Source organism: Moschus berezovskii, chromosome X, assembly GCF_049115385.1.
Source record: "Moschus berezovskii isolate FMDL1 chromosome X, NW_MosBer_1.0, whole genome shotgun sequence".
Taxonomy (NCBI): Eukaryota; Metazoa; Chordata; class Mammalia; order Artiodactyla; family Moschidae; genus Moschus; species Moschus berezovskii.
The window spans coordinates 45,897,122-45,922,676 of NC_142488.1; the positions used below are offsets into that span (position 1 = coordinate 45,897,122).

Sequence of the window (25,555 nt, forward strand, 5' to 3'; positions counted from 1 at the left end):
AACACTCTCCAGTTTATGTTACATGTTAGGCCACAAAACAAGGCTTAACAAATTTAAGAGGATAGGAAATATATCAAGCAATTTCTCTGATCACAGTGTTATAAAACTAGAACTCAATTACAGTAAGAAATATGGAAAAGAACAAACACATGGAAACAAGACAACATGCTGCTAAAAAAACAAAGGGCTAAATGAGGAAATCAAAGAGAGAATCAGAAAATACCTCAAGACAGAAAAAAATGGGATCATAACTCTCCAAAATCTATAAGATCCAAAAAAAAAAAAAAGCAGTCCTAAGAGCGAATGTTATAGTGCTACAGGGCTTCTTAAAGAAACAAGAAAAATCTCAAATAAACAACCTAAAGTACCACCCTAAACAATTAGAAAAAGAAGAAGAGTCTGAATAGGCAAAAAATAAAATATTAAAGATCAGAGAGAAAATAAATGAAATAGAAACCAAATAACAATTTAAAAAATCAATGAAGCCAAGAGCTGTTTTTTAAAAGATATAATAAAAGATAAATAAAACTGATAAACTTTTAGCTAGACTCACCAAGAAGGAGAAAGGATGGAGACATAAACAAAATAAGAAACAAAAGAGGAAAAGTAACAACCAATACCACAAAGATGCCAGAAGTCATAAGAGAATACTATGAACTATATGACAACAAATTGGACAACCTAGAAGAAATGGACACATTTCTAGGAACATACACCTGGCAAGAAGAAACAGATAATTTGAAAAGATCAAACACTAGAAGTGAAATTGAATTTGTAATTAAAAAAAAAATAACTCCCAGCAACCAAACTCCAGGACCAGATGACTTCACAGGGGAATACTACCAAACATAGAATGTAGAAATAATACCTATCTTTCTAAAGCTATTTGAAATAATTGAAGAGGATGGACCAATCCTAAGTTCACTCTATGAGATCACCACTACTCTGATAACAAAATCAGACAAAGACACAATTTAAAAAAAAAGAAAATTTCAGGCCAATATCTTTGATGAATACACAAACAAAATCCTCCCAAAAAATATTAACCAAATGAATCCAACAATATATAAAATAGTCATACATCATGACCAAGTGGGATTTATTCCAGGGACTCAGGGATGATTCAATATTCATCAATCAATGTAACACACCACAGCAATAAAAGGAAGAATACAAATTACATGATCGTCTCAACAGACGCAGGAAAAGCATTTGAGAAAATTCAATATCCATTCATGATTAAAAAATAAAAACTATTATCAAAGTTAATATAGAGGGAACATATCTCAAACATTAGCTAGACCATTTATGACAAATCATAGTTAACATCATACTCAATGGTGAAAATCTGAAAGTCTTCCCTCTAAATTGAGGAAAGAGAAACAAGGATGGCCACTCTCACCACTTCTATTTAACATAGCATCAGAAGTCTTAGCCATTGCACTCAGACAATAAAAGGAAATAGATGGCATCCAAATTGGGAGAGAAAGAGTAAAAGTGTCACTACTGTCATCTACATGATACTTTATATAGAAAACCCTAAAGTCTCTGCCAGGTAAATGAATTCAGCAAAGTTTCAGGAGACAAGATTAATGTACAGAAATCTGTTACTTTTCTATACACCAATAATAAACTACAAGAATAAGAAAGTGAAAAAAACATCCTGTTTATTGGATTTTTTTGGACCTTCAGTTGTATGAACCATTTATATATTTTGTATATTAGCCTCTTAGTAGTGATATCAATTGCAAATATTTCTTCCATTCCATATGTTGTCTTTTCATTTTGCCAATGGTTTCTTTTGCTGTACAAAAGCCTCTAAGTTTAATTAGGTCCCATTTGTTTAATTTTGCTTTTATTTCTTTAGCCTGAGGCAGATAAAAAAATTGCTATGATTTATGTCAAAGAATGTTCTGCCTGTGTTCTCTGATAAGAATTTTAAGTTTTATCTTTCAATCTTTAATTCATTTGAGTTTATTTCTGTGTGGTATAAGGAACTATGCTAATTTCATTCTTTTACATATAGTTGTCCAGGTTTCCTGGTACCACTTATTAAAGAGATCGTCTTTTCCCTGTTGTATAGTCTTCCAACCTTTGTCATAGATTAAGTGACTATAGTTGTGTGGATTTATTTCTGGGCTCTCTATTCTGTCCTATTGTTCTATGTGTCTGTTTTTGTGCCAGTACCACACTGTTTTGATTACTGTAGCTTTGTAATTCAGGGAAGGTGTTACCTACAGCTTTGTACTTTTTTACTTTTTTCTCAAAATTGCTTTGGAAATTTGCGCTCTTTCATGTAAAGGCCTAAAATATAAATTTTAGAATTATTTGTTCTAGTTCTGTGAAAAATGTCATGGGTGTTTTGAGGAAATTACATTAAATTTATAGATTGCTTCGAGAAGTTTGGGCATTTTAGCAAAGTTAATCATTCCGATTCAAGAACACTGGATACCTTTCCATTTCTTTGTATAATCTTTAATTTCCTTCCTCAGTATTTTACAGGAGAAGGCAATGGCACCCCACTCCAGTCCTCTTGCCTGGAAAATCCCATGGACGGAGGAGCCTGGTGTGCTGTAGTCCATGGGGTCGCTAAGAGTTGGACACGACTGAGAAACTTCACTTTCACTTTTCACTTTCATGCATTGGAGAAGGAAATGGCAACCCACTCCAGTGTTCTTGCCTGGAGAATCCCAGGGGCGGGGGAGCCTGGTGGGCTGCCGTCTATGGGGTCGCACAGAGTTAGATATGACTGAAGCGACTTAGCAGCAGTGTTTTACAGTTTTCAGAGTATAAGTCTTTCAACTTGTTGGTTAAGTTTATTTCAAGGAATTTTATTCTTTTTGATGTGATTTCTACACTTGATCTTAGCCAAAAAAATGAGAAGACTTGAATAGACATTTTTCCAAAGGTGACAGATGGCTAACAGGAACATGAAAAACTGTTCAACATAATTAACCATTAAAGAAATTCAAATTAAAACCACAATGAAATGTCACCTCACACCTTATAGAATGGCTATCATCAAAGTTTGGCCAAAAAAAAGCAGATATGTCATATATATACAATGGGCTTCCCTGGTGGTTCAGATGGTAAAGAATCTGCCTGCAATGTGGGAGACACGGCTTCAATCCCTGGGTCAGGAAGATCCCCTGGAGAAGGGAATGGCAACTCATTCCAGTATTTTTGCCTGAAGAATTCCATGTACAGAGGAGCTGGTGGGCTACACTCCATGGAGTGGCAAATGAGTCAGAAACAACTGAGCAAACTAACACACATACAATGGAATATCACTCAGCCATATTAAAGAATGTAATTCTGCCATTTTCAACAACATGAATGGACCTAGAGAATATAATGCTTAGTGATTTAAGTCAGAGATATCACTTATATGTGGAATCTAAGAAAATAAAGAAAACTGGTAAATAGTAAAATAGAACAGACTCACTGATATAGGAAAGAAACTAATGATTCCCAGTGGGGAGAGCAAAGAGCAGAGGGGCATAATAGTGGTACAGGGTTATGAGAAATGAACTACTATGTATAAAATAGAAAAGCAACAAGGATATATTGTGCAGCACAGGGAGACACAGGGGCTTACATTATTTTGTAACATCTTTTAGTGGAGCATAATCTAAAAATACTAAAGCAATATGCTGTATACCTGAAACATATATAATTCAATCATATTTCAATATGAAAAGAATTATTTCTGAACACTGAATTATTATTTACTAAAACCAGAAAAAAATAAATTCAATAAAATTCTGACTTCCTTTAATAATTGTTAAAATAAAATCAAATTATTCTTCCTCTACAGCAATATATTGTTTCTCTATGGCAGCTTTCAAGGTTTTTTCTTTTCTTTAATTTCCAAGTTTTAATTATATTGCTTGAATTTATCCTATTTGGGACTCATTAAGTTTCTTGAATATGTAAGTTTATGCCTTTCAACAAAATTTGGAAGTTTTCATCTATTATTTCTTCATATACTCTTTCACCTCCACTCTCTTTTCTTTCCTTCTGCAACTCAAATGATACAAATATTATATCTTTTTTTTAGTCCCACCAGTATTGTGGTTTTGTTCATTGCTTTCAACCTATTTTGTCTCTGTTGTTCAGATTGCATAAATGCCACTAAACTGTCTTCAAGTTCACTGATTGTTATCTTCAATTTTGAGCCTACCCACATTTTAATTTTTTTTTTTTTAGTTTTTAAATTTCTATTTGGTTCTTTTTGCTAACTTCTAATTCATTCTTGAGACTTTCTGATTTTTCATTTGCTTCAGGAGAATTTATTATTGGTTACTGAAGCATTTTTATGATGGCTGCTTTAAAATCCTTTTCATATAATTCCCAACATCTGATTTATCTCAGTGTTGACATCTGTTGGTTGTCATTTCTATTTAAAGTTTGATTTTCCTGGCTCTTGTATAATGGGTGATTTTTTAATTATATCATGGATATTTTGTATAGTGTGTTAGGAGACTCTATATAAATGTTTTATGTTGGAAGGAAGTCATCCTGTTTAACAGTAGCCTGGACTACTTTTGTTAGCTGTGGCTTTGATGGTAGTTTTCTTTGGGTCTTTATCATACTATTTTAGTCTTCTTGGTCTATCTGGTCCTGATGGAATTCCCATTTATTTCTGATGCTGATGCCTGGGGGTTAGAGAGAATCCCCCAGGCCAGGCTACCTGGTGAACCTAGATTTGGTGAAAACAGTCACTGTCCTGCAAGGAGGAGGAGCATATCCCAGGCTGGGCCATTTTTTAAATAGGATACCCCTTGCTGGTACCACCTAGTTACTTGATGTCTCTTAATAGTAGTCTCTGAGGCCTGGCAGAGAAGGAAAATTATTGCTTTTACTGCTTTTTATCAGCCAGACTCCCTGTCAATCTTCTTTGCTGGTGCTGTTGGAACCACATGATGTTGTCAGAGGGATATCTGTTCTTTCTGGGAGAAGCTTAAACCTTCCTTGGCAGCCTTCTGTTGTTAGGTTTGGGGTCAGGAAATGCCAGGTCTATGTCACCTTTTTTTCATGGGTTGGAAGATCTATGATGTTCTGCTGTTGTGCTACATTCCTCCAATTCTATGATCCCTAACCAGTTGACCTCTTCTTACCACTTTTCACGTTCTCCTCTGGTATGTCTTATGTTATTTCCAGAACTTATCATTGTACTTTAAGTGAAGCACATCTGGACCAGTGTGTGTTAGTTGCTCAGTCATGTACAACTCTGCGACACCATGGACTGTAGCCCACCAGGCTCCTCTGTCCAGAAGACACCCGTAAAACATTTTTAAAAACCATTACTACCTGTCATAAAGAAGAGTAATGTATTACATTTGCCCTTAAGGAACAATAGGCTAGTCAGAGAGATGAGATAAGAATATAAACATAACAATAGCATTTACTATTTACTATGTTTCAGTTTATAGTTAGTAAGCATTCAGTTTTCAAATTTGCTGGCATATTGCTGGCATATTGAGTGCAGCACTTTCACAGCATCATGAGTTTAAGTTAATAAGTGTTTAAAATTTTATAACACCTTCTGAAAGAGGTACTAATCAGTTGCCCATTTTAAATATGTGCAAGAAAATTTAAGCAACTTGCTCAGTGTCACACGGCTGTCAGTCGTTCAGTCATGTCCAACTCTTTGTGATCCCATGGACTATAGCCTACCAGGCTCCTCTGTCCATGGAGTTCACCAGGCAAGAATACTGGAGCGTATTGTCATTCCTTTCTCCAGAAGATCTTCCCAACCCAGGGATCAAACCTGGGTCGTCCACATTGCAGGCAGATTCTTTACCACCTGAGCCACCAAGGAAGTCTTATGGCTAGTAACTAACAAAGTCAGGACTGGAACCTAAGCAGTCCTACTTAAAAGCTGTTACTCTACTATACTAAGTTGGGTAACAACACAAAGAGGCAAATAAATAGGGTTCAGAACAGTAAATTAATGATGTGGAAATCAGGATGAGGTGGCATTTGGGAGGTGTCCTGAGGGATAAGAAGGATTTCAATGGGTAAAGGTGGTGAAAGTCTAGTTTGAGAGAAGAGCATGTATAAAGACCCTGTGGTGGTATTCCTATTGAGGAAACCACTCTAGTATATAGAGTGGTGAGAGTGAGGACTATATATAAGTTTGGAGTCATAAGATAGAAGTCTTTGAATGCCAAGTTGAGGAAGTCAGTATTAATTTCATAGGCAATATGACTTCACAAGAGGCATGACCTTAGTAGTTTGGTGATTTCTAAAGAACATTCTAGTGGCAGTAGCTGAGAGTAGATAAATGGAGTTCATGGAGACTAGGGGTGAAGGCCTGACCTAGGACAATGGCAGCCAAGATGGAAAGGAGGAAATTGATTCAGGAGATATTTAGGAGGTAGAATCAAGATAATTTAGTGACTTATTAGATACGGTGACTGAGCAAAAGAAAGGAGTCAATAATGACTCTTTTTAGGAGTCTGGGTGGCTGGTAATGCCATTAAGTGATATGTTGAATTCTTTTGCCTTCAAGAAATGTAAAAAAGCAGTAGAGCATCACCTGTATATCAGTCTTTTGATATGTGAAGACTATTATTCTGTTGACAGGCACATTTCTTTTCTCAAGGAATACTTCTTTTCACCTTTCCTCATAGATCTTATTTCCAACTGTTTTAATAACTTTCCTTTGCTCTCTTTTGGATATACTCAAATTTCCAGCACTCTTAGGATGTAAGACACAAGCAGACTGGTGAGGGTGGAGTGAAGAGAAAGAGTGAAGAAGAGAGAAACTGTGTAGTGGAATAATGAGGTTATGGCATAGGATATAAGGACCTAAATTCTGACCTTTAACTTAGTGGAGACAATGATGCAAAAGACCTGTGGTTATCTTACCCCATCAGTGCTGTGTTTATCCTGTCAGAGCCTTGTCCATTTTGGTAAGGAATAAGAGGAAAATAAAGTGGTAATGGAGTCTTTAGGGTTAAGATAAGGAACTAAGAGCCCTGGGGCCTAACTCCAGCTCAGCCTCAGGTCATCTGAGGGGCCTCAGGAAAACCTTTTCCAATCCAAGTACTCCCCTCTGCTAAAGATGACATTCTGTTAGGTTGAACTATATGAAATTGCCAATACTCACCTAGTTTTGACTGGCACAAACAGCAGTATCACATGGTTCAACTTAATATTTTCATCTATTATAATCATGTGCCTGCTTACCTTACCACTTTCACACAGTATGTATGCATGTGCAATCAGAAACATATACATGGAAACACACACCACTGCTAAATTGGCAGAGCCTTTATGATTGAAACAATTCTAGATTTCTGAAAAAAAAAATTCATATTTGTAGTGTTTGCCCATCTCCATGGAGGAAATTACTCTCATCATTGCCAATTTCATCTACCAATGTGATGTCTTCCCTCGTAGCTCAGTCGGTAAAGAATCTGCCTGCAATGCAGGAGACCGGGGTTTGATTCCTGGGTTGAGAAGATTTTCTGGAGAAGGAAATGGCAATCCCCTCCAGTATTCTTGCCTGAAGAATCCCAAGAACAGAGGAGCCTGGCAGGCTACAGTCCATGGGCTTGCAAGAGTCAGACACGACTTAGCAACTAAACCACCACTACCATGTGATGTCACTGAATGTGGAGTTGGGAAGAGATGTGCATGCACAATTCATTCTTAAGAGTTCGTACAAGTTGGCTGTAACATACCACTGCTTATCTCTACATCCCTTTATAACATTTAGTAAAGGATCTCAGTATGAGGGCAGTAATGGTCAATTTGAACATGAAGCCTCCTCCTGAAGAATCCAAATTGCACAGAAAATGCCAGTAATAATGACAACAATTTTGGCACTTTGCTTTACAGTTTTCCAAATAATTTGCATATCTATTTTAGGAGGAAGACAGGAGGGAGACAGGATAGGAATTCATATTCCTACCTGATTGAATGAGGAAGTTGGGGTTAAACTGAGATTGAGAGGTCGGGAGCATTAAGAAAGTGAATTCCTTTAGTTATGGCAATTAAAAAAAATATGCCCCACACATACACATCAAAAATAAAACTCTTAAGTCACTGTATCCAATGACTGGATAATTCATGTACTACAACAAGCTAATAGAATATCATTTTTAGCAGAGGGGATCTGGCTACTGGTAGGTACAAATGACTTTTCACAGGGCCCTGACTTTGTAAGAAAAATGAGCTCATAGAGGGCAGACAACCAGTACCAAAGCATTTGAATACTACTACCATTTTGCATTTCTGTAGCCTTTTACAACTTTTTAAAAAGTACCTTCACATTTAGTATCTACTGCATTCCCAGGTGGCCCTAGTGGTAAAGAACCCACCTGCCAATGCAGGAGACATAAGAGAGGCTAGTTCAATCCCTGGGTAGGGAAGATCCCCTGGAGAAGGGCATGGCAACCCACTCCAGTATTCTTGCCTGGAGAATCCCCACAGATAGAGGAGCCTGGTGGGCTACAGTTCTTAGGGTCGCAAAGAGTCAGACATGACTGAAGTGACTTAGCATGCATGCATTTTCCAGTAGGAAAAATGAAGGTAGTCTCTGCTGACGGACAGGATTGGTGGGAGAGAGAGGCTGAGTAGGCATTAATGACCCCATTTAGCAGGGGAGAAAACATGCTCAGGGCTGGTAACAGACCTATTCAGAATCTCAAGGACTTCCCTGTTACACGCTCTGGCTGCTCTCTGCACAGGCCTGTCCCAAGCCATTTTTTTTCAACTTCCAGGTGAGTAGGGTCCTTCAGACTGGCATACCTCTTAAGTCCAGCCCCAGAAGTGGCATTATAAATATCCTACAAATACTTGGCTTTAAGGCCTGAAAGCAACCCTCAAGGGAGGGACCCTGCGGAAAGCATTTTGGTCAGTCCTTTGTTTTCACCCTGTATGTAAATACAGTTCACATGCCTACACAAACAGTTGTTGGCAACTCATAAAAGCTCAGCCTTGACACCAAGCACCATCCATTGTTATCTCCTTCCTGCTCACCTGTTTGGTCCCACTGTTCCTCACTTTCTTCCCCCTTTGCACCTGGACTTCTCATGCCTACCTTAAGCTCCTTACTTAGATGATGGTTTTAATTCTGATTATACAGCTCAGACCTTAGCATGCTCTTCCAGGTACAGCCTGCTACAGGTTTCCTGGCACCAGGCACTTCCAATTTCTGATAAAAGAAACAAATTTGTCACTCATTCTCCTTGAAGTCTCCAGTTCTATCTTCCCTTGGGGTGGGATATGGGACCTTGATCCTGGATGCTGACAGCTCTGGGTTTTCTGGGATGCTTAAGTCTAGCCACCAACAGGCACTCACAAAACTCAATGAAAGAAATATGAGGGGCCCATACTCATATTTCTTGAGGAGCTTAGGTCTTCACAGAAGGTGACCAGGTTGACTAGATTCTCAACCACTATAGGGTCCACACATACCAAGGATCCAAATTGAGGTTGCCTATGTGCCAAGGGTACAGGCCACAATGACAACTGAGATTGACCATCATCTGGGTAGGGCCCACATGGGCCAGGCACTGGATAGAGAAGTTTTATACACATCATTGCTAATCCCCACAAGGTATAGATCATTTCTTCCATTTTACAGATGAAGATGTTGAGGCTTAGAGAAGGTCCACTTATCCAAGCTCACAAAGTAGGTCGTGGAACCAAAAAGAGAATCAAGGTCTGTTTGACTGAAAACTCATACCACTTAGCCTCTTGCAGGTGTTTAGGAGTAATAAAAAAAAAGGACCTAGGTGAATTTGTCTAAAGTCTTGTTCTGAGACCCACACTTGAAGAGGGCCACTAATAGTAGAGTGCATTCAGCATGGATTAAGAAGGCTGGGGAAGGGACTTAGACCAAGAACATATGAGGAAAGACTGGAAGGATGTAATGCTGTTTAGCCTGGAAAAGAGACAACGCCAGATAACAAGAATCAGGCCATGTCATTCTTTGCTCCCTTCTAACTCAGGTCAGGAATCAAAGTCTTTTCAACAGTCTTCTCATCTCTCTCACTCCAACATTACCTCTGTGACCTCATCCCTTCACTCACTCCACTTCAGGTACACTGGACTCATGGTTGTTCCTGGTATTTATTATCTTCTCTTACCTTGAGGTTTCAGTTCTTCTCTCAAATGTGATCTGCACAGTGAGTCTTCTCTTGACCACTCTATTTTAAATTGGAACTTCCTGTCTTTCCTTTATATCCCTCCATTGTACCTATCACCATCTGACATATGATAACTTTATTTATTTTCCTTCATTATCTGCCCATCTGCAGAAAAAAGTAAGTCCCATAAGCGGGGGCACAGGGGGAGGGATTTTTTTTTTTAATCTTGCTTATTCACTGCTGGACGCTCAGCACATAGAATAGGTACTTAACTTTTGTTGAACCAAAGAATACCATCTCTGCCTTCAGATCTGGAAGGACTGTTATGGGGCAAAGAGAGTAGATAGCAAATAGGGTCTGTGTGACTCCCAGGGACTAAGCTAGGCCTATTCCAGCTCAACGTAAGTAGGGACATCTTAGGCATTAAAACTGCCCCAGGAATCTATGCCAGTGGAGGTGAGCAAGAGCAAGACAGATGATATAGGAAGAATTTAAGCATCAAAAAGGAAAGGATATAGAAAGGACAACAGTCTGAGATTCTGTGTTCTCCAGCTCGTTTAATGATGGAGAACCTGAGGCTCTGAGATAAGTTTCCATCAGTTGCAGGTAGAATGGGAACTAAAATCTTGGTGTCCTAAATTGTAGGACAGTGAAATAATCTTTTCCTTCAATAAAGGAGCATTTTGTGGCAGGGTAATTTCTGGAAATATTCATATTTATTTGTTTGCTGCCCCTCTATATCCCCACACCCCAAACCCCTGCTACATGGAGGTAACCAGGCCTTAAAAGACCTCTTGCAAGATGGATTTCATAGTGTAGAAAGCCAAAGCAGGCTGACATCACTGAATCTATCACTCTTTTATAAAAGTATGAAGACACCATTGATACAAAATCATAAAGGACAAGGGAAAGTCCTGAAAGAAAAAAAAATGAAGAGGGATCGCTCCCACTCCCAGCCCCACGTGGGAATCGAGAGCTCCTAGGTCTGGGGCAGTAGAGAAGCACAAAAACTGCTTAGGGCAGTGCCTCAAAGATGGGAAGGAGACGGTTTTAAGGTACCTAGAGGGAGGCAGGACCTAGGACCTTGGGTCTCTCAGCTTCTCTTCCATCACTGCAGGCATGGAAAATGAGGATATCAGTGGTGACTGGAATAGATTAGAGATTAGTTGCCCTTGCCTTAATTTCTGGGTAATACAAGTACCCCTCGGATTCCAGTGCCAACCTTAAGTGGGTCCCCAGTCATGAAAAACATGGAATTTTCTGCTTCTCTGCTAGAATGGGAGGTTTGGAGTCAGAATTCAGTTACTTTAAATAAAACAAATAAGGACTATTTTCTTGCCCAACTACATCTGAGTTTGTGGATGGACACGGATGTCCATTCCATTTTCTGCCTCTTGAAGGACATAAATATTAATTTTAATCACAGCATTTGTGGACAGACAGAGCATCCACTTCCTGTTGGCACTGGGTTCTACATAGGAGCCCACTGGAAATCTCATGAGGTTCTCCATGGGCTGAGAGAAAATATGTTCAGGCACCCAGAGGGAGGAAGTGGAAAAGCAGGAGAGAAACTGAAGCAACAGAGGAGAGTAGCCTTCAAGAGCCCATCAGACAGCAATTATTCTTCCAGAAAATGAGACTGTTTCTCACTGTGACTGTTAAGTGATTTGCAATTAACTCTTCATCAGGAAATGTTCCAATTGATGGTGAAGGTCTGAGTGGCCAGAAACCAGTTCTCCAAGCTCACATCTATTGATTCCCTCTGCTAGTCATCTTTTCTCCCCCAGGCTGCTTATTAGCACGTTTAAATGGGAGAAGGGATAGGCCCACCTGACTGGGAACAATTCCCAGAGATCCAGGGTAGAGGTGGGAATGGGGGAAAGTAGTTGCTCCCTGGGCTCACAAGGGCCTCTGACCTGGGCTTGGAGATGAAGTTTGGTTGGGCTCAGTGGTATAAAGAGGTAGCCAGAGGTCCAATTTAGCTTTAGGATGCTCTGACTTTGGGCCCGCTGCTGAGATTCAACCCCTAGAACCCCAACGTACATTGAAACAGCAGTTTCACTACAAGTGCAACAGAAAAAGCAGGAGATTTGTGTGAATTTTTGTAAGGGTCTTAAACCTTACAAAAATCACCAGATCTTTCCGACCCAGGGATCGAACTCTCATCTCCTGCATTGCAGGAAGATTCTTTACCTGCTGAGCCATCAGGGAAGCTTAATGTATGCCCATGCCATCCATATATTATTATTGGGGAAACTGAGACTCACAAGAAGGGATTTGCCCACATCCTCACTGATTAATGAGGGGGAAAAATTACAGCAGAAATCTAAGCCTCCCTGACCCCCAAGAATTTCCCATGGATGTAATAAAGCCTTTCCAGGTGTTGCCCCAAAAGTCCCCTGAGCAAATATGCTTCCTTTCTTGACAGCCCAGGACAGAGAATTCCATTTATATACATCATTATCAACTTCCCTCCCAGAATGTTCTTTTTTCTCTCTTGCTAATTTGCGTCTATTTTGGCTATGCTTGATTCATGACGTCCTGGGGGCCAATAAGCATTAGTCTGAAAAGGGGCCCCAAGAAGCCTAGCAGCAGTATCCACAGCACATTCAAGCAGCTATTTTAGTCCTCCTGGCTTGGACATGGCAATTGGGCAGAACTCAAGAAAGCCCACCAACAGGTGCCAGACACCCTTGCTTACCAGGGACAAATGGTAAGAATTTGGATTAGAGAAATCTGAGCCATTAACACAGTCACCTTCTCCTAGTTGATGGCACAGGTAATAGAAAGGGGGAAAGTGATTACTGCTTAGGCTAGAAAAGGCCTGGAAATCAGGATATGACCCAGGTGACTGAGTTTTTGCTGTGGTACACCTCTGATGCCAGCAGATGAGATGACTTGCAATAAGGCAGAAGCCACATGCTCCCCATTCAACCCCACAATTGATTAGGTGGGGCAACCTGGCCAGCATCTCTGCCCATAGGCCTGAGCATCTCTGGGGCAGCCTGGCTAGCAGCTCTGCCCATAGGCCTGAGTAAAGGATGCTATTCTTTCCAGGTTGGCCTGAGAGTCTTACCCTTAAATGTGTCCTTTGGCTGGAGCCATGGGTAAGAGATTCACACCTCTGTCTCCCAGCTGGTGGGGAGGCTAACACATTTACATGAACTGAGGTTAATTTCAGAAGTGCTAGCCAGATCCCTGGCAGGTTTCAGGCCATGGACAATATGATGGAGAGTACTACATCATCAGATTGAGATGCAGGGCATGGTTTGGATGAACTAAAGTTAAAGTTTCCTTTACTTTCAGCTCTGTCTTCTTTCCCCCTTGCTAGTTGACTTCCCCACATCCCTTTGCTTTCTTCATTTCCCTTCAAGGGCAAACCCAGCAACCATGGGTCACAGGCATACAGATGTGGAACAAACCACAAAAATGCACTTTAGTGACCGGGGGTCCCTCTTGAACCCAGTTTATTAACATTCAATAAAAGAAATATTCGTTGTTACAAACAGGCAGTGCATCAAGATATCCAGACATCAATGCGAACTAGGATTAGAGAGGTCACAATCCAGGCAAATCCATGATGTCTCAGGGATAGGGAAGGGGAAGCTAGGGCACAACCAGGGGCCATGCTTCCCATTTTTCACTGGGAGAGAAAGAACTCTTACACCTGGGGTAAGGATGTACTGCAGTTTCCAACTTCTTCCCTTTGTCCCCCAGCCATTTTATTTAACATGACCTAAGTATACATTCTTGGTTCCCCTCACCCCCACCCCGCCCCCATATACATCAGGGAAAATAAGCACCAATAGTAACAAGAATAATAATTAAAGCCCCGTCTCTCAGTAGGTCCAGTCCTCAAACACACACATGCCATGTGAATTTTCTTCTTTGGAGTGACTGTATAATGGAAAAGTAGGGAATCAGGCCAGCAAGCCATCACCCTAATAGTCACTGTTCCCCAAAGTTCCATCCATGTGTGAGCTGGAGCACAGCAGGGAAGTGGGAATGGTGGAAGAGGAAGAGATTCCCCCAAAGCAGCAAGAGGGGTCAAGGAATTCCCCACCGTCTCTTCTGGGTGAATGTCACAATCAACTGAGCTCCTGGAAAGTCCCATGTAAGGGTTTCCTCAATGAGATGGCCAGTTCCTGATGGTTCAAGTATCACTTTCATTTGTCTCTCCCAGCTTCTTGGGGAAAGGGGGAATAGTTGAGAAATCTCCTGCCCTCCTTACTGGGTGGAGAATACCCCCAAAATGCTCTTTGGAGAAACCCAACATGACAAATAGCAAAACATGGGCATTCTGGTTTCAAAACTAGAGTGGAAAACATAAAGAGGAAAGAGAGAGACACAGACATGAGTACATCTAGAAGATCTACACACAGGGAAGGGCGAGTCTGAAAGAAAAATATAAAACCATAAGAAGACATGCTATCTACCAGGTTCCACATGCCTGAGTCACCTGGCATCTGTCTTAATACCTGGGCATCTTATGCTGTCCCTATCATGGAGGGAAGGGATGGACAGTGCGATACATCAGGGATGTGGAGAGGGGAAAGAGCGAGGGTCCTGGGCAATTGAGATGCCAGCCCTCTGCACAAGCAGCAGCAATTTTTGTGTCATCTTCGTTTTGTCTAAAACTGTAAACAGCACCGCTTAAAAATAAAATATATCAGAAAAGAATTGATACATTGTTTTCCATGAATATAAAATGCAAACAATACAAAAATAGATAATTGACTTTTGATATATATATATATATATTAAAAACAACTTGGATGCAACATACACATGGGTAAACTTGAAGTCTCCCTGCTAAATCCCGTCTCCCTCTAGCAATTGGGCCTGAGGGCCAAGGGCAGGTGGGGTGGTAGCACTGGCAAGTGTAGGAAAGTCACTGGCAGCAGGATGAGGGGAATGCACCTGGGTGTGGGAAGCTACTTCCTTCCTTGGTACAGTATTGAGGGAGAAAAGACTGGTGTTGACCAAAGCCTTTGGCCCAGAAGGCTTGTGGACTGGTGCCTAAATTGAGTCCAGATGATTGGGGCAGGCCCTAAAAGAGCCCCAAGGCAGGGCTTCCTTGAAGGCGTTAAAACAGAGAAACTGACAACCCTGGGAGTGATGCTCTAGGTGGTCTTCTCTATCCACAGTCATTGGTCCCCTAAGGATCAGTCTCATTTGGGAATTCTCAGGATCAGAGCTATCTGACACTATATATAAGCCTGCTTGCTGGAGAGCAAGATAAGAGCAATCACCTTCTCTCAAGTCGTACTTTCTTGTGAAGTCACATCCAAAAACATTGACCTTGCAATGCTGAAATGGCGTTCATTTGTGGACTTAACATCTATATATTTAGTAGTCTGGGACATATTTGGTGTTAGCCAAACAAACACTGGTGTATGTTTGGGGAGAGGCCTAGAGCTTGGCTGGCTCTCCCAGTGTCACCCTGTGCTGTCACACAAGTCCCCAGCTGATCCCAATTCCTCTTCTAGGCCACAGCTGGGATTCAGAAATGAAATGCTTGGATCTAGAGTAGACTCAAAGGAGCCTGCTTTTGCAGCCATGCACCCTGACTGCCTTATTTCTGGTGGTGAGGATCCTGTCTCTGGGCGGGCCAGGACAGTGAAAGGACTTGCAGGCAGCAGTGTTCAAACCATGAGCTAATGCTCAGCCCTAAAACTTACAGTGATATGAGACCTTCCGAAGCCCAGCAATGTGTCAGGGCTATGACTGCCCCCTTCAGAGGTGGCACCTCTTGCTTCCCTCTTGTTACAGAGGGCAGCTCTCAGCCCTTGGCCAAAGGCTGACCACCTACTTTTTCTCTTCTCAGATAGGTTGGTGATCCAGCAGGCTCTGGTGGTTGGTGATGGCTCAACTACCTGCTGTGGTTGGCACAGTCTACATACAAACAGGAGCTTGAGTTGCCCTGAAGGACAAGCAGAGACAGAAGAGGCAAGTGGTGAGCGTTCCCCTGTTGTAAAGGCATTTGGTGAGTGTCTCCTTCATGCCAAACAGCCAGGCCAATTTTAGTCCCACCCTCCCAGGGCAACTTTGGTGAGAAGTCAGAAGTGGGGCACTTCTCTATTGGAATACTATGCTAGGGTTGAGGAGGGCCTTTCTCACCTTCTTTGATTCTCCAGCTTCATGACTGACAGATTTCTTCACAATGCAAAGTCAGCCTGGAGAGCTGGTCTGTGTCCCTTGCGTGTTGGTGTCAGCACCATGCAAATTCATGTGATGCTTCCAGGGATATAGCTTCTACCATACAGGTTTACTTTTTGTGGGGAGGGGCACTGGGCCAACCCCAATCCAAAAATTGGTGACAAAGACCAGCACAGACACATCCCATGGCCAAGGGGCAGTTTTCCCACAAAGTCATCTTGACTTGGGGTGGCAGGCAACAGCATCTCTTCTGGAATAGCAAGAGCCCTGTTTACCTCTTAATAGGCATGGAGATGGGTGGAGGATGGGGACAGGATCAAGAGAGCAAGGATCATAATTCAGGTCAACATATCTAGGTAAAAAGTTTCATATACCATTTCCAATGGTGAAATTTAAAAGGACCCCTCCATATTGGTGATTAATGAGAGATAGAGCCTGGTAAGATTAGCCTGTTGCAATGTCTTCCTGACAGCAACACTTCCTCACCAATATTTCCAAGCTAGTTTAACATGAAAACTGTGTGAATGCAGAAATAAGGGTGCCATTCTTTCCATAAGGAGCTGCAAAGACCACACAAATTGGAGTCCTTCAGCTTGGTAGTGAGGGCAGATCACAGTCTTTCCTCTCAAGATGCCCAGTCTTATGATGATACTAAGAACTTGGCTAATTGGAAAATGAAGTCTCTTTAGAAAAACTGGAGCAGCAACCTAAATACCCTTGGTGTCTTGTCTCTTGGGAATGCTAGCATGAAGCCTCTTTAAAGCATCCAGTGAAAGGGTGGGCAAGGCTTAAGGAACTTTTAGTATTTGGGGGAAAGCAATTTTCCCTTTTAAGAAGCTGAGTTGACATGAGCTCTGCAATGTATGAAATCCTCTCTCCTGATGAAAAGAATGAATTCCTTTTCCTATCCTTCTCCTGCAACCTGTAAAAATCCCATCCCCTAGAGCCGAACCTAGTTTAGGCCACTTCTCTTCCCGTATCTCAATTAAAAGAATGTGTTCCCTGTAATGAGATAACGAAAATTTCCTTTGGAGAAAAAAAGAACCAAAATTCAAAAGCATCTGCAATTCAGGCTGTCACAAGCTTAAAGAAACGAAGAAGGAAAAAAAAAAATCCCATTTTTCCGGAGCTCAAGACTTATGGTAGTGTCTACAATATAACCCAATTTTATCTTGTTTGCAACTAGATGAATTTGGTCATTACATTAAGGAAATTAGCATTTCTGTCTTCAACCCAAGCTATAGCAGGCCAGGTTAAAAGACCCTCACTGGTTATGATGCCTAAGTCCATAGCAACAGGCAGTAAGACACATGCTACTTGATCCTCTCTGAGGACAGCTAGCTGGGGCTACTAGATTATACCATCTGATGTGATGGTGGCAGCTATGCCAAGACCAAAGGAAGTGGGAGTGGGGAGAATCTGTACCATAATTTCACACTGCTAATAGCAAACAAGCTCCTTGTCCCCAAGTGGGAGGCAGTGTAGACCTGGCTGCTCATCTACTGGATGGAGAAATGGCAGAGGTGCTAAGGGTTCAGACTGTGTCAAGGATGCATGGTGTGTGTATATATATATATATATATATATATATATAAGATCACTACCTTGGCAATTGGAATAGGCACAAAATTAGAGCATCTCAAACCCTGCATGGGTCACAAGGTAAAAACCCAAAAGCAAAAATTGGAGCACAGAAGCAGCAATCTCCCAGGGCAGATGTACTTGAGCTGAATGTGGCCACAGATGGCAGACAAGGGAAGTGGGAAAACAAAGGTGAAAACTCATAGGAGCTTTCCTTGGCCAAAAGGATTTTCAAGTTAAACAGCAACCCCCACCCCCACCCCTCTGCCCAACCCTGATCCCCATTCACATGCTCAGGCCCCATGCCCCTCACTCCATAAATGATGATGACTACTCAGCTAGTTTTCCATTCATAGCAGTGGAGGAGCAGCTGGTGAGGAGAGAGGCACCTTGCTCAGCCTTCTCCTTTGACAGGTCAAGGCTGGAAGCCCCATAGTGAATGGGCTGAGGCTCTGGGGGCTCAGGCTGGATCCTGGGCAGCTGAGGGATGCCATGAGTAATGCCCACTGGCTTGGCCTGGGGCACAGGGCTGGGGCTGAAGCCTCCAGAAATGGAGGAGCAACTGGGCTCTTCAACAGGCAGCAGCACATCTTGAGGCCTGGCCCTCACACTCTGGGAGGCCTTTGGCTGGAGGTTATAACAAGGGCCCATGGGCAGGGGTAGGTGTGAAGGCCGAGCTAGCTGAGACTTGGATTCCCCAGGTGCCCTTGGCTCTGGCCCTGACACTGACAGCAACATTGACATGGTGAGAGGAGATATGCAACAGACTGCCTGCCCAAATGGATGGCTAGAAGGACCATTCAACTGGCTAGGACTTATCCAGGCATGGCCAGGTCCCACTGGGAGAGGACAGGGAGCCCAGGCAGGCCAGTCGTAGTTTCCTGGAGGTTCAGTATAGAGAGATAGGGGACTGTCTCGGCCCCATTCTTCCTCCTCTTCATCTGAATCTTCTTGCTGGGCCTGAAGCTCATCAGACTCCATATAGCCTTGGGTCAGGTGAGAATTGGAGAGTTCCAGCTCCAGGGTCTCAGCAGTGTCAAGGGAGCGGCTCCTCCTGCTGAGGGCCATGGCAGCAGGTGGAGGACGAGGGTGCATGCCAGGTAGTCCCAAGTATCGAGGGAGACTGCTCACACCCCAGGGTAGGCCTTGGTAGAATCGGCTGCGGTAGTTGTTGAAGGCATGTTTCTGGTAGTAGCCCAGTTCAAAAGCTTCTAAGGAGGCTGCAAGGTCTTCATCATTGTGGAACTCAGGATTTTCTTCACACTTGCCTTCCCCATCCCGTTCCACATCAGCGATATCAAAGGTCACCATGGGAGGCAGCTCAGGAAGGTTTTGAGTGAAGGATGAATCAGAGTCAGAGCTGCAGGACATGCTGGAGAAGAGGTTCCCATTGCTGGTGAACTCTACGAGGGCCTGAGAGAAACTCACAGTAGCATTCCCTTCCTTCTCAACATCCTCTTCCTCTGGCTCCTCAGGGGGTGAATAAGTAGGGTAGGCCCTCCTGGGAGATCCTCCAAAATTTGCTTCTTGCATGTCTGGCTCAAACATAGCGTCACTCTGGAAAAGTTGCATCAGGCAAGTACTTTGATCTTTCTTGGAGCAGGTTCCCTCAAAACGTTTCTCCAAAGGACGGAAGTCCCTCCAGTCTGGCTCGCTGCTTGCAGTGGCAGGGAAAGCTGATGTGGTTCCTCTGTGAGAAGTCTGAGAGGCCCCTGATGCCCCTTCCACCAGACCCATCACTGATGGGCCTAAAGGCCTCATTTGATACTCTATGATGGGCTTCTCCTGCCGCACCTGGGCCTCTCGAACTTGAGCCTCTTGACCACGGATCTCTTGGCCACAGGTCTCCCTGGCATAGGCCTCTCGAGGTCGGGCCTCTCTGACATAAGCTTCCCGGGTGTGGGCCTCTCGAGCATGGGCCTCTCTGGTGTGAGCCTCTTGGGCACATGCCTCCCGGGCCTCTCGCTGCTCCCGCTGAAGCTCCCAATATAGCAACTGTTTCTGGATGGCCACTAGCCGTTCTTCCTCTGTCTCCATTGCCCCAGGTGGCCGAGGGGAAGAAAAGGGCTCAAAGTTCAAGAAGGGGTCAAACATCTCAGAGCTGTGACCATGGAGGTCATAAAGGCAGTCATCCCCAGGTGGGGAGTTCTCAAGACTATCATCTGGCTCATAGAATTCATAGAGGGCATCACCACTATAACTGTCTCGGGGCAAGCAATCCCTATGGACAAGCCCCAGGGCCTCACCTGAATCATCCTCAAGTCCTGGTGTAGTGGAGTCATAATAACCCTCATCACTATTGGGGGCGGACTCTTGCTGATCACTCTGAGGAGTCAAAAGTTCCCCAGGGGCTGAGCCAGGATAAGACCTAACTGGGTCAAGAAGCATGTAGCCAAGATGGCGTGGGGATGTGGTGGGATGATAACCTGGATTTAGTATGGGCCTTGGGTACATATGGGAACTTGCCCACAGATATTCTAAATCATCATCATCTTCTTCCTCCTTGACTTCTTCTCCCTCCTCTAATTCCACCTCCTCTTCCTCTTCTTCCTCATCATCATCATCAGGCAAGGCCATCTCTTCGCCCCCTCCTTGGTAGGTCACCAAGCAGGAACTTCGTTTGGTTCCATCTCGGTTGGCCCTCTGGCCTCCAGAGGCCATGCTATCTGTCATACTATCCATATCCTGTTCTGCTATTATGTCACCACAACCTGTCAGTGAGTCAAAACTCTTCAGAGATGTGACATCCCCAAAGAGGAGGCTCAGCTGGTCCCCTAAAGGGCCATTGGGTGGGTTTACCTCTCCTGCCACAAGTTTCTCCCCTGTTTCTGGACTATGGAGCTCCTCTGGGCCACTGGCTTCAGGGGCAGGTTTGGGTTGCAAGAGTGCTGAGGCAAAGACCTCCAAGCTTTTTTCTGGATCTTTAAAGGCTGCTTTCTCAGTGGCTGCCAGAGAAGTCTCTGATATTGAAGAAACTTTCGGCCCAGGGACATCTTGGGATTTGGCATTTTCCTTTCTTGGGGCTTGGAGGACCTCATCAGTGTGGGACAGAAGGGCTGAGCTCACATACTCATGAGGCCTGGCTCTGGCCCCCTCAGACTCCTTGGTTCCTGGATTGCTTTGCTCAGACCCAGAGACCTTGCTCTTCCGGTGACGCCGGATACTACTGAAAAAACCTTTCAGGCCTTTTTTTGGCTTGGGCACAAAGTGAGCCTTCTCAGCCCCAGCTTTCTCTGTGGCTCCAGCCACAGACCTCTTGCATCTGGAGCCTGTCTCTAAAGACCCATGGACACTCTGAGAGCTGGGAAGTCGGCATGATGACTCAGGCAAAGGTAAAGAGAGGCCAGTTCCTTCACTGACAATGTCTTCAGGGTCATGGACTGCTTCACTCAGGCCATCGTGGGTCTTGCTCTTGCTAAGACCCTTCTTAGAGCTGCCTTTCCCAGAACCTTTGCTTCGTCCCCCTCCAAAGAAACTAGGCAGGGTACAGATGCCCTTCTTGCCACCAAAGAGTTTCATGGCAGTTTTCTTCAGCCTACCTGGACCAGATGAGGGTGGCCCTGATGCGGGCCTTTCTGTTGTCTCAGATGCCTTGTTTTTGGCCCCTTTCTCTGTCCCTTGATCCTGGGTATCCATAGAGACTGTTGTTCCCTTGGCCTGAACAGCTTCATCCTTTCGGGTCTCCATGATGGTGGGGAAAACTCAGGTGTATTCAGCTAAAAAATGCAGCCTGTTGGCTTCTTGTACTGTTATAACATCATCAGTCAGGAAGCATCACAGCTGGGGCTGAAGATAAGAGAAACAAAGAGAGACAGTACTGGTGAGCAAGCATCCAGGCTGGGTTTGTTTTCACAGGTGTCTGTGGTTTCAGGCTTGAACTGAACCACAAAGAAAGAAAATGTAGCGAAAACCTTAATGCACTCCATATGCTTGGCTTGCTGGGTCAGCCCCCTGTGGGCCGCAAAGCAGCAAAACCATGCATTGAGCAACAGGCAGCCATGACCCCTACCCCACTTGCTGGGTCTACTCACTTCAGGTCACCTAAAGTTCAGGGGAGCACACTGGGCAGGTGGAATTGCAGTTATGAAAAAGGCCCAGGTGCTATTGGCCACAGAAGGGATTATCAAGGGGGGGTCGTGTAGGAAGGTGGAAGGGAAGTCAGCTCTGATGACAGAAGTTTTGAAAAGCAGCTGGCAAAAACAGCCCATTAAGTATTCACTGGGTTCTGTAAGAACCAGGCTTCAATTTCATATTAGCCAGGGCTCTCACTGACATTTTGGCTGGAACTGGGTAGAAAAGTAGACCTGAAGTTTCACTTTCTTCCTTCAGGCTACCTAAATTGCCTGTAGGTCCATGCTCAGACCTTCAAAAGCCCAGAATAGGAGCCTTGCAGACCCACATTCCAGAGCTGCAATCCAGAATCAGCTGAGATGGTATGGTAGCCTCGGGGCAAGGCACTCTCTGGGATTCAGTATCCTCTGTCCAAGAGGCCTAGAAATACCTCCCTCTAATAGTGTTTATGTGAGGGATAGGTCTAACCTAGACTCTCTAGTGACTATTCTGCTGATAACAGATTTTAATGTTGTCCACAGCGGCTTCCCTGATGGCTCAGACAGTAAAGAATCTGCCTACAATGCAGGAGACCCAAGTTCATATCCCTGGGTTGGGAAATCCCCTGGAGGAGGGAATGGCTACCCACTCTAGTATTCTTGCCTGGAGAATTCCATGGACAGAGGAGCCTGGCAGGCTACAGTCCATGGGGTCTCAAAGAGTCAGACACGACTGAGTAACTAACACTTAACGCTTTCTGTAACTGAAACCACCATGAGAACCATGAGACAGACTCTTTCTTCTATGCTCCTTTCATTATTTTGACACCCATCTAACTTCCTATCTAGAAAGGGAACTCCTTGAAGGCACAACTCCACACGACTCATGTCCCTGGTCAGTTAGGCTCTGAACAGCTATTTCAATAAACAAACCTGATGCAAGACACACCCTTCTGGTCTAGGCTCCCAGTCCTCTAAATAGCCAAATGTCACAGAGATAGAAAAAAAAAAAAAAAAAAGAAGGGCTAGCCACCACCTATCCCAACATATCCCCCTCCCCACCCCCATGGTTTGATGTATCCATTCCAGTGACTATGGCTGATTAACAGCTGGATCAGTGACCAGCCTGCTAAAGCCCAGTGACCCCTTCCTGGAAAGTCCCTCACCACTGTCCTCTCTTTGCAGGGTAGCCACCAGCACCTAAGGAGCTTGGGTAGGGAAGGGAGAGAGAATAGCTGCTGGGAGCCAGAGAGAGAGAGAAAGAGGGGCAAGCAACACTATTGTCCTAAGAGTAGCTGGCTGGCACATCAGCCTTGGGACTGGTTGCCACGGTAAAAACACTCTCACATTCACCTACAGTGGGAAACTAAGAACTAGCACTCTGGGGGTGGAGAGAGCCTGGCAGCTACACTCTATCCTCTGACCACATTAGAGGAATCTTCCTGGAGTCCCTGATCTTGTCTTGCAAATAGTAATTTTGTGCCTTGTACCATGCTTGGTCTGACACTTGACTCATCAATGTGATCTAAGCTTCCATCAGAAGTACTCTGCAGAACTGAATATTAAACTTGTTACATGATAATGTTTGATTACCCCGAAAACAAGAGAAAAAAATACCATCATCTGATCTCTTCTCTGCAGAAATCTGTATTGCAATTTTCTCAGGTTAGGTTTTTGTTTTTTGAATCTGTGTGACATATTTTAACATGGCATTGTTACAGCTCAGCCCTGCTACTGATAGGACCACAATAAACAGTGCTACCCATCAAATACACAATGATACACACACACACACACACACACACACACACACACTGAGAACTCTGCGCCAGGGTCTAAAGGGAATAGGGACCCTATCATCTATCTGAGTCCTTCACTTTCCAAAGCACAGATGTTTTTACCTCAGCCCTGAAATTATTGACAATGCTGTCATTATGGTGTTGGGCACTGAGGAGATGGGGTGGCAATAAGTAGAGTTATTTGTGAAATTCTATTCCCCTCTATGGAATTAGTGAAAGGAACCTCACTAGAACACTTGGCTAAATGATAATTAGTAAGCTCAGTGCTGCCAGAAGGGCTCATAACCCCAGTCCTTGCTTTTGGGAAGCTCCTAGGCTAACAGGGAATCCTCTATATAACAAGAGAAGAGCCCTCCTTACTGGTTAAGGTGAGTGCTGAAATATCATTCTTCATACCTGATGATCATATCCCAGAATAAACTTGAAAGGCAAAAAGATAATCCCTGGGCTCAAAAAAGAGAATGCCTTGAGAAGTAGGCATTCAATCTGGGCCTTTTTAGACAGGAGTGAGTGAAACTTTGAATTATTTAAAGGAAAGGATGGCCAAGACTAGTAAGTGCGGTTGGGCATCAAGGAAAAACCAAAGGCTAAGTGAAAAACCTTATAGGCTTACCCATTCTTGTGAATTGAAGGCTTAATTGTCCTACAGGTTTTGGAGCTGGAATTCCTGCAAACAGAAGAATTAGGCAAACTGAATCTCAAACAGGGCTGCTTTATAAAACCTTGATGTCTTGGCTAGAGGGTAGTCCCTTTGGGCTTTCTCTTGCCCTTGCTTCTTTGCTCTGTTGGAGTAGAGGCCAGCCCATAGCTCTCTACATTGTCCCCTTCTCTGTAATAGGGATCAGCAGTATGCTGTGGAAGGAGCCATGGTCCACAGAGTTGGGTTCCCGATCATGCCAAGACATCCGTCTAAGCCTTGGGCACTTGTGAAATGGAGATCAAAATAGCTTGTCCATCTGTGGTCCACTGCAGTGATGTGAGGTTAAATGGGATAATGAACACCAAAAGCATTTTGTAAACTGTAAAGTGCAAAGCAAATGAGAAAGACCGGCATTCCTGTTATTTCAAGTCAGATCCCAGTTTCCTAGGAAGTAGTTGTTTGTTGTTGTTTAGTCACTAAATTGAGACCATGTGTAAAAAGTCACTCATTTGAGAAAGCCATTCAACTACAGGAAGTCCAAGGAGCCAGACGCCTCGGCCCATTCTGAGGAAAAGCCAAGTGTTAAGGGATTTTAAAGACGTTTGTGGATTTATACAAAGTCCTCTGTTAAGGGCAATTTAAAAAGCCTTCTGTATATGTGGTGGGAGTGGATGAACTAGGCAGGGTTGTATCCTCGGGAATCAAATTCTCTTCCCCCAGCTTCAGGTCCTCCTCCTAACTAGGCTCAGGGCCATCTTTGCTGGCAAAGGCCAGAGTTGAAATTATGCTGTCTCCTACCTCCCTGCTTTTGTCCCTTCCAGAGCCATGTACCCCTCCCATAGTGTCTCTGCCCTGTGTCCCCCCCAAAGCAGTAGGACAGAAGCTGGCAGGAGTCGCCTGTAGCTAATGCCCCCTAAGCCCAGCCCCACCTAGCCATCTGACTCAGGCCTCTTTTCCATACTCCTTACTACCTCACCAGGTCCCAATGCTGTCCTTTCCCAGTGGGCTGTGCTACCTTTGCTCGGGACCAGAGTTCAGGAGAGTAAGGTGGGGCAGAAGGCAAAGGGGACTGCAAAGGGACAGATTCTGCAGCTCCCTCAGGCTGAGGCTGGCTCCCTTCATAGTTTCTGCCAAGAAAGTAGTGCTGCTAAGTGCAGAGTCCCTCCACCCTAAGGTTTCTCAAACTGCATGCCTATCTAAGTTTCAGCTGGACTGGTGGGT

At 43.7% G+C, this 25,555-nt stretch overlaps 1 protein-coding gene across 2 annotated transcripts in view; it reads right to left on the reverse strand.

Moving 5' to 3' along the window:
• Positions 1 to 13,541: 13,541 nt before the first annotated feature.
• AMER1 (APC membrane recruitment protein 1) overlaps positions 13,542 to 25,555 on the reverse strand; it is a 31,304-nt gene continuing 19,290 nt past the window's right edge. Inside the window, exons 2-3 of one of the 2 annotated variants that reach the window (XM_055438782.2) lie at positions 24,308 to 24,361; positions 13,542 to 21,632 (exon numbers count right to left, since the gene is read on the reverse strand). In XM_055438782.2, coding sequence (XP_055294757.2) covers positions 18,177 to 21,533 — 3,357 coding nt within the window. In that variant the 5' untranslated portion in view covers positions 21,534 to 21,632; positions 24,308 to 24,361 and the 3' untranslated portion in view covers positions 13,542 to 18,176. The remainder of the gene's footprint in view (positions 21,633 to 24,307; positions 24,362 to 25,555) is intronic. The other variant, XM_055438781.2, reaches the window with a different exon arrangement.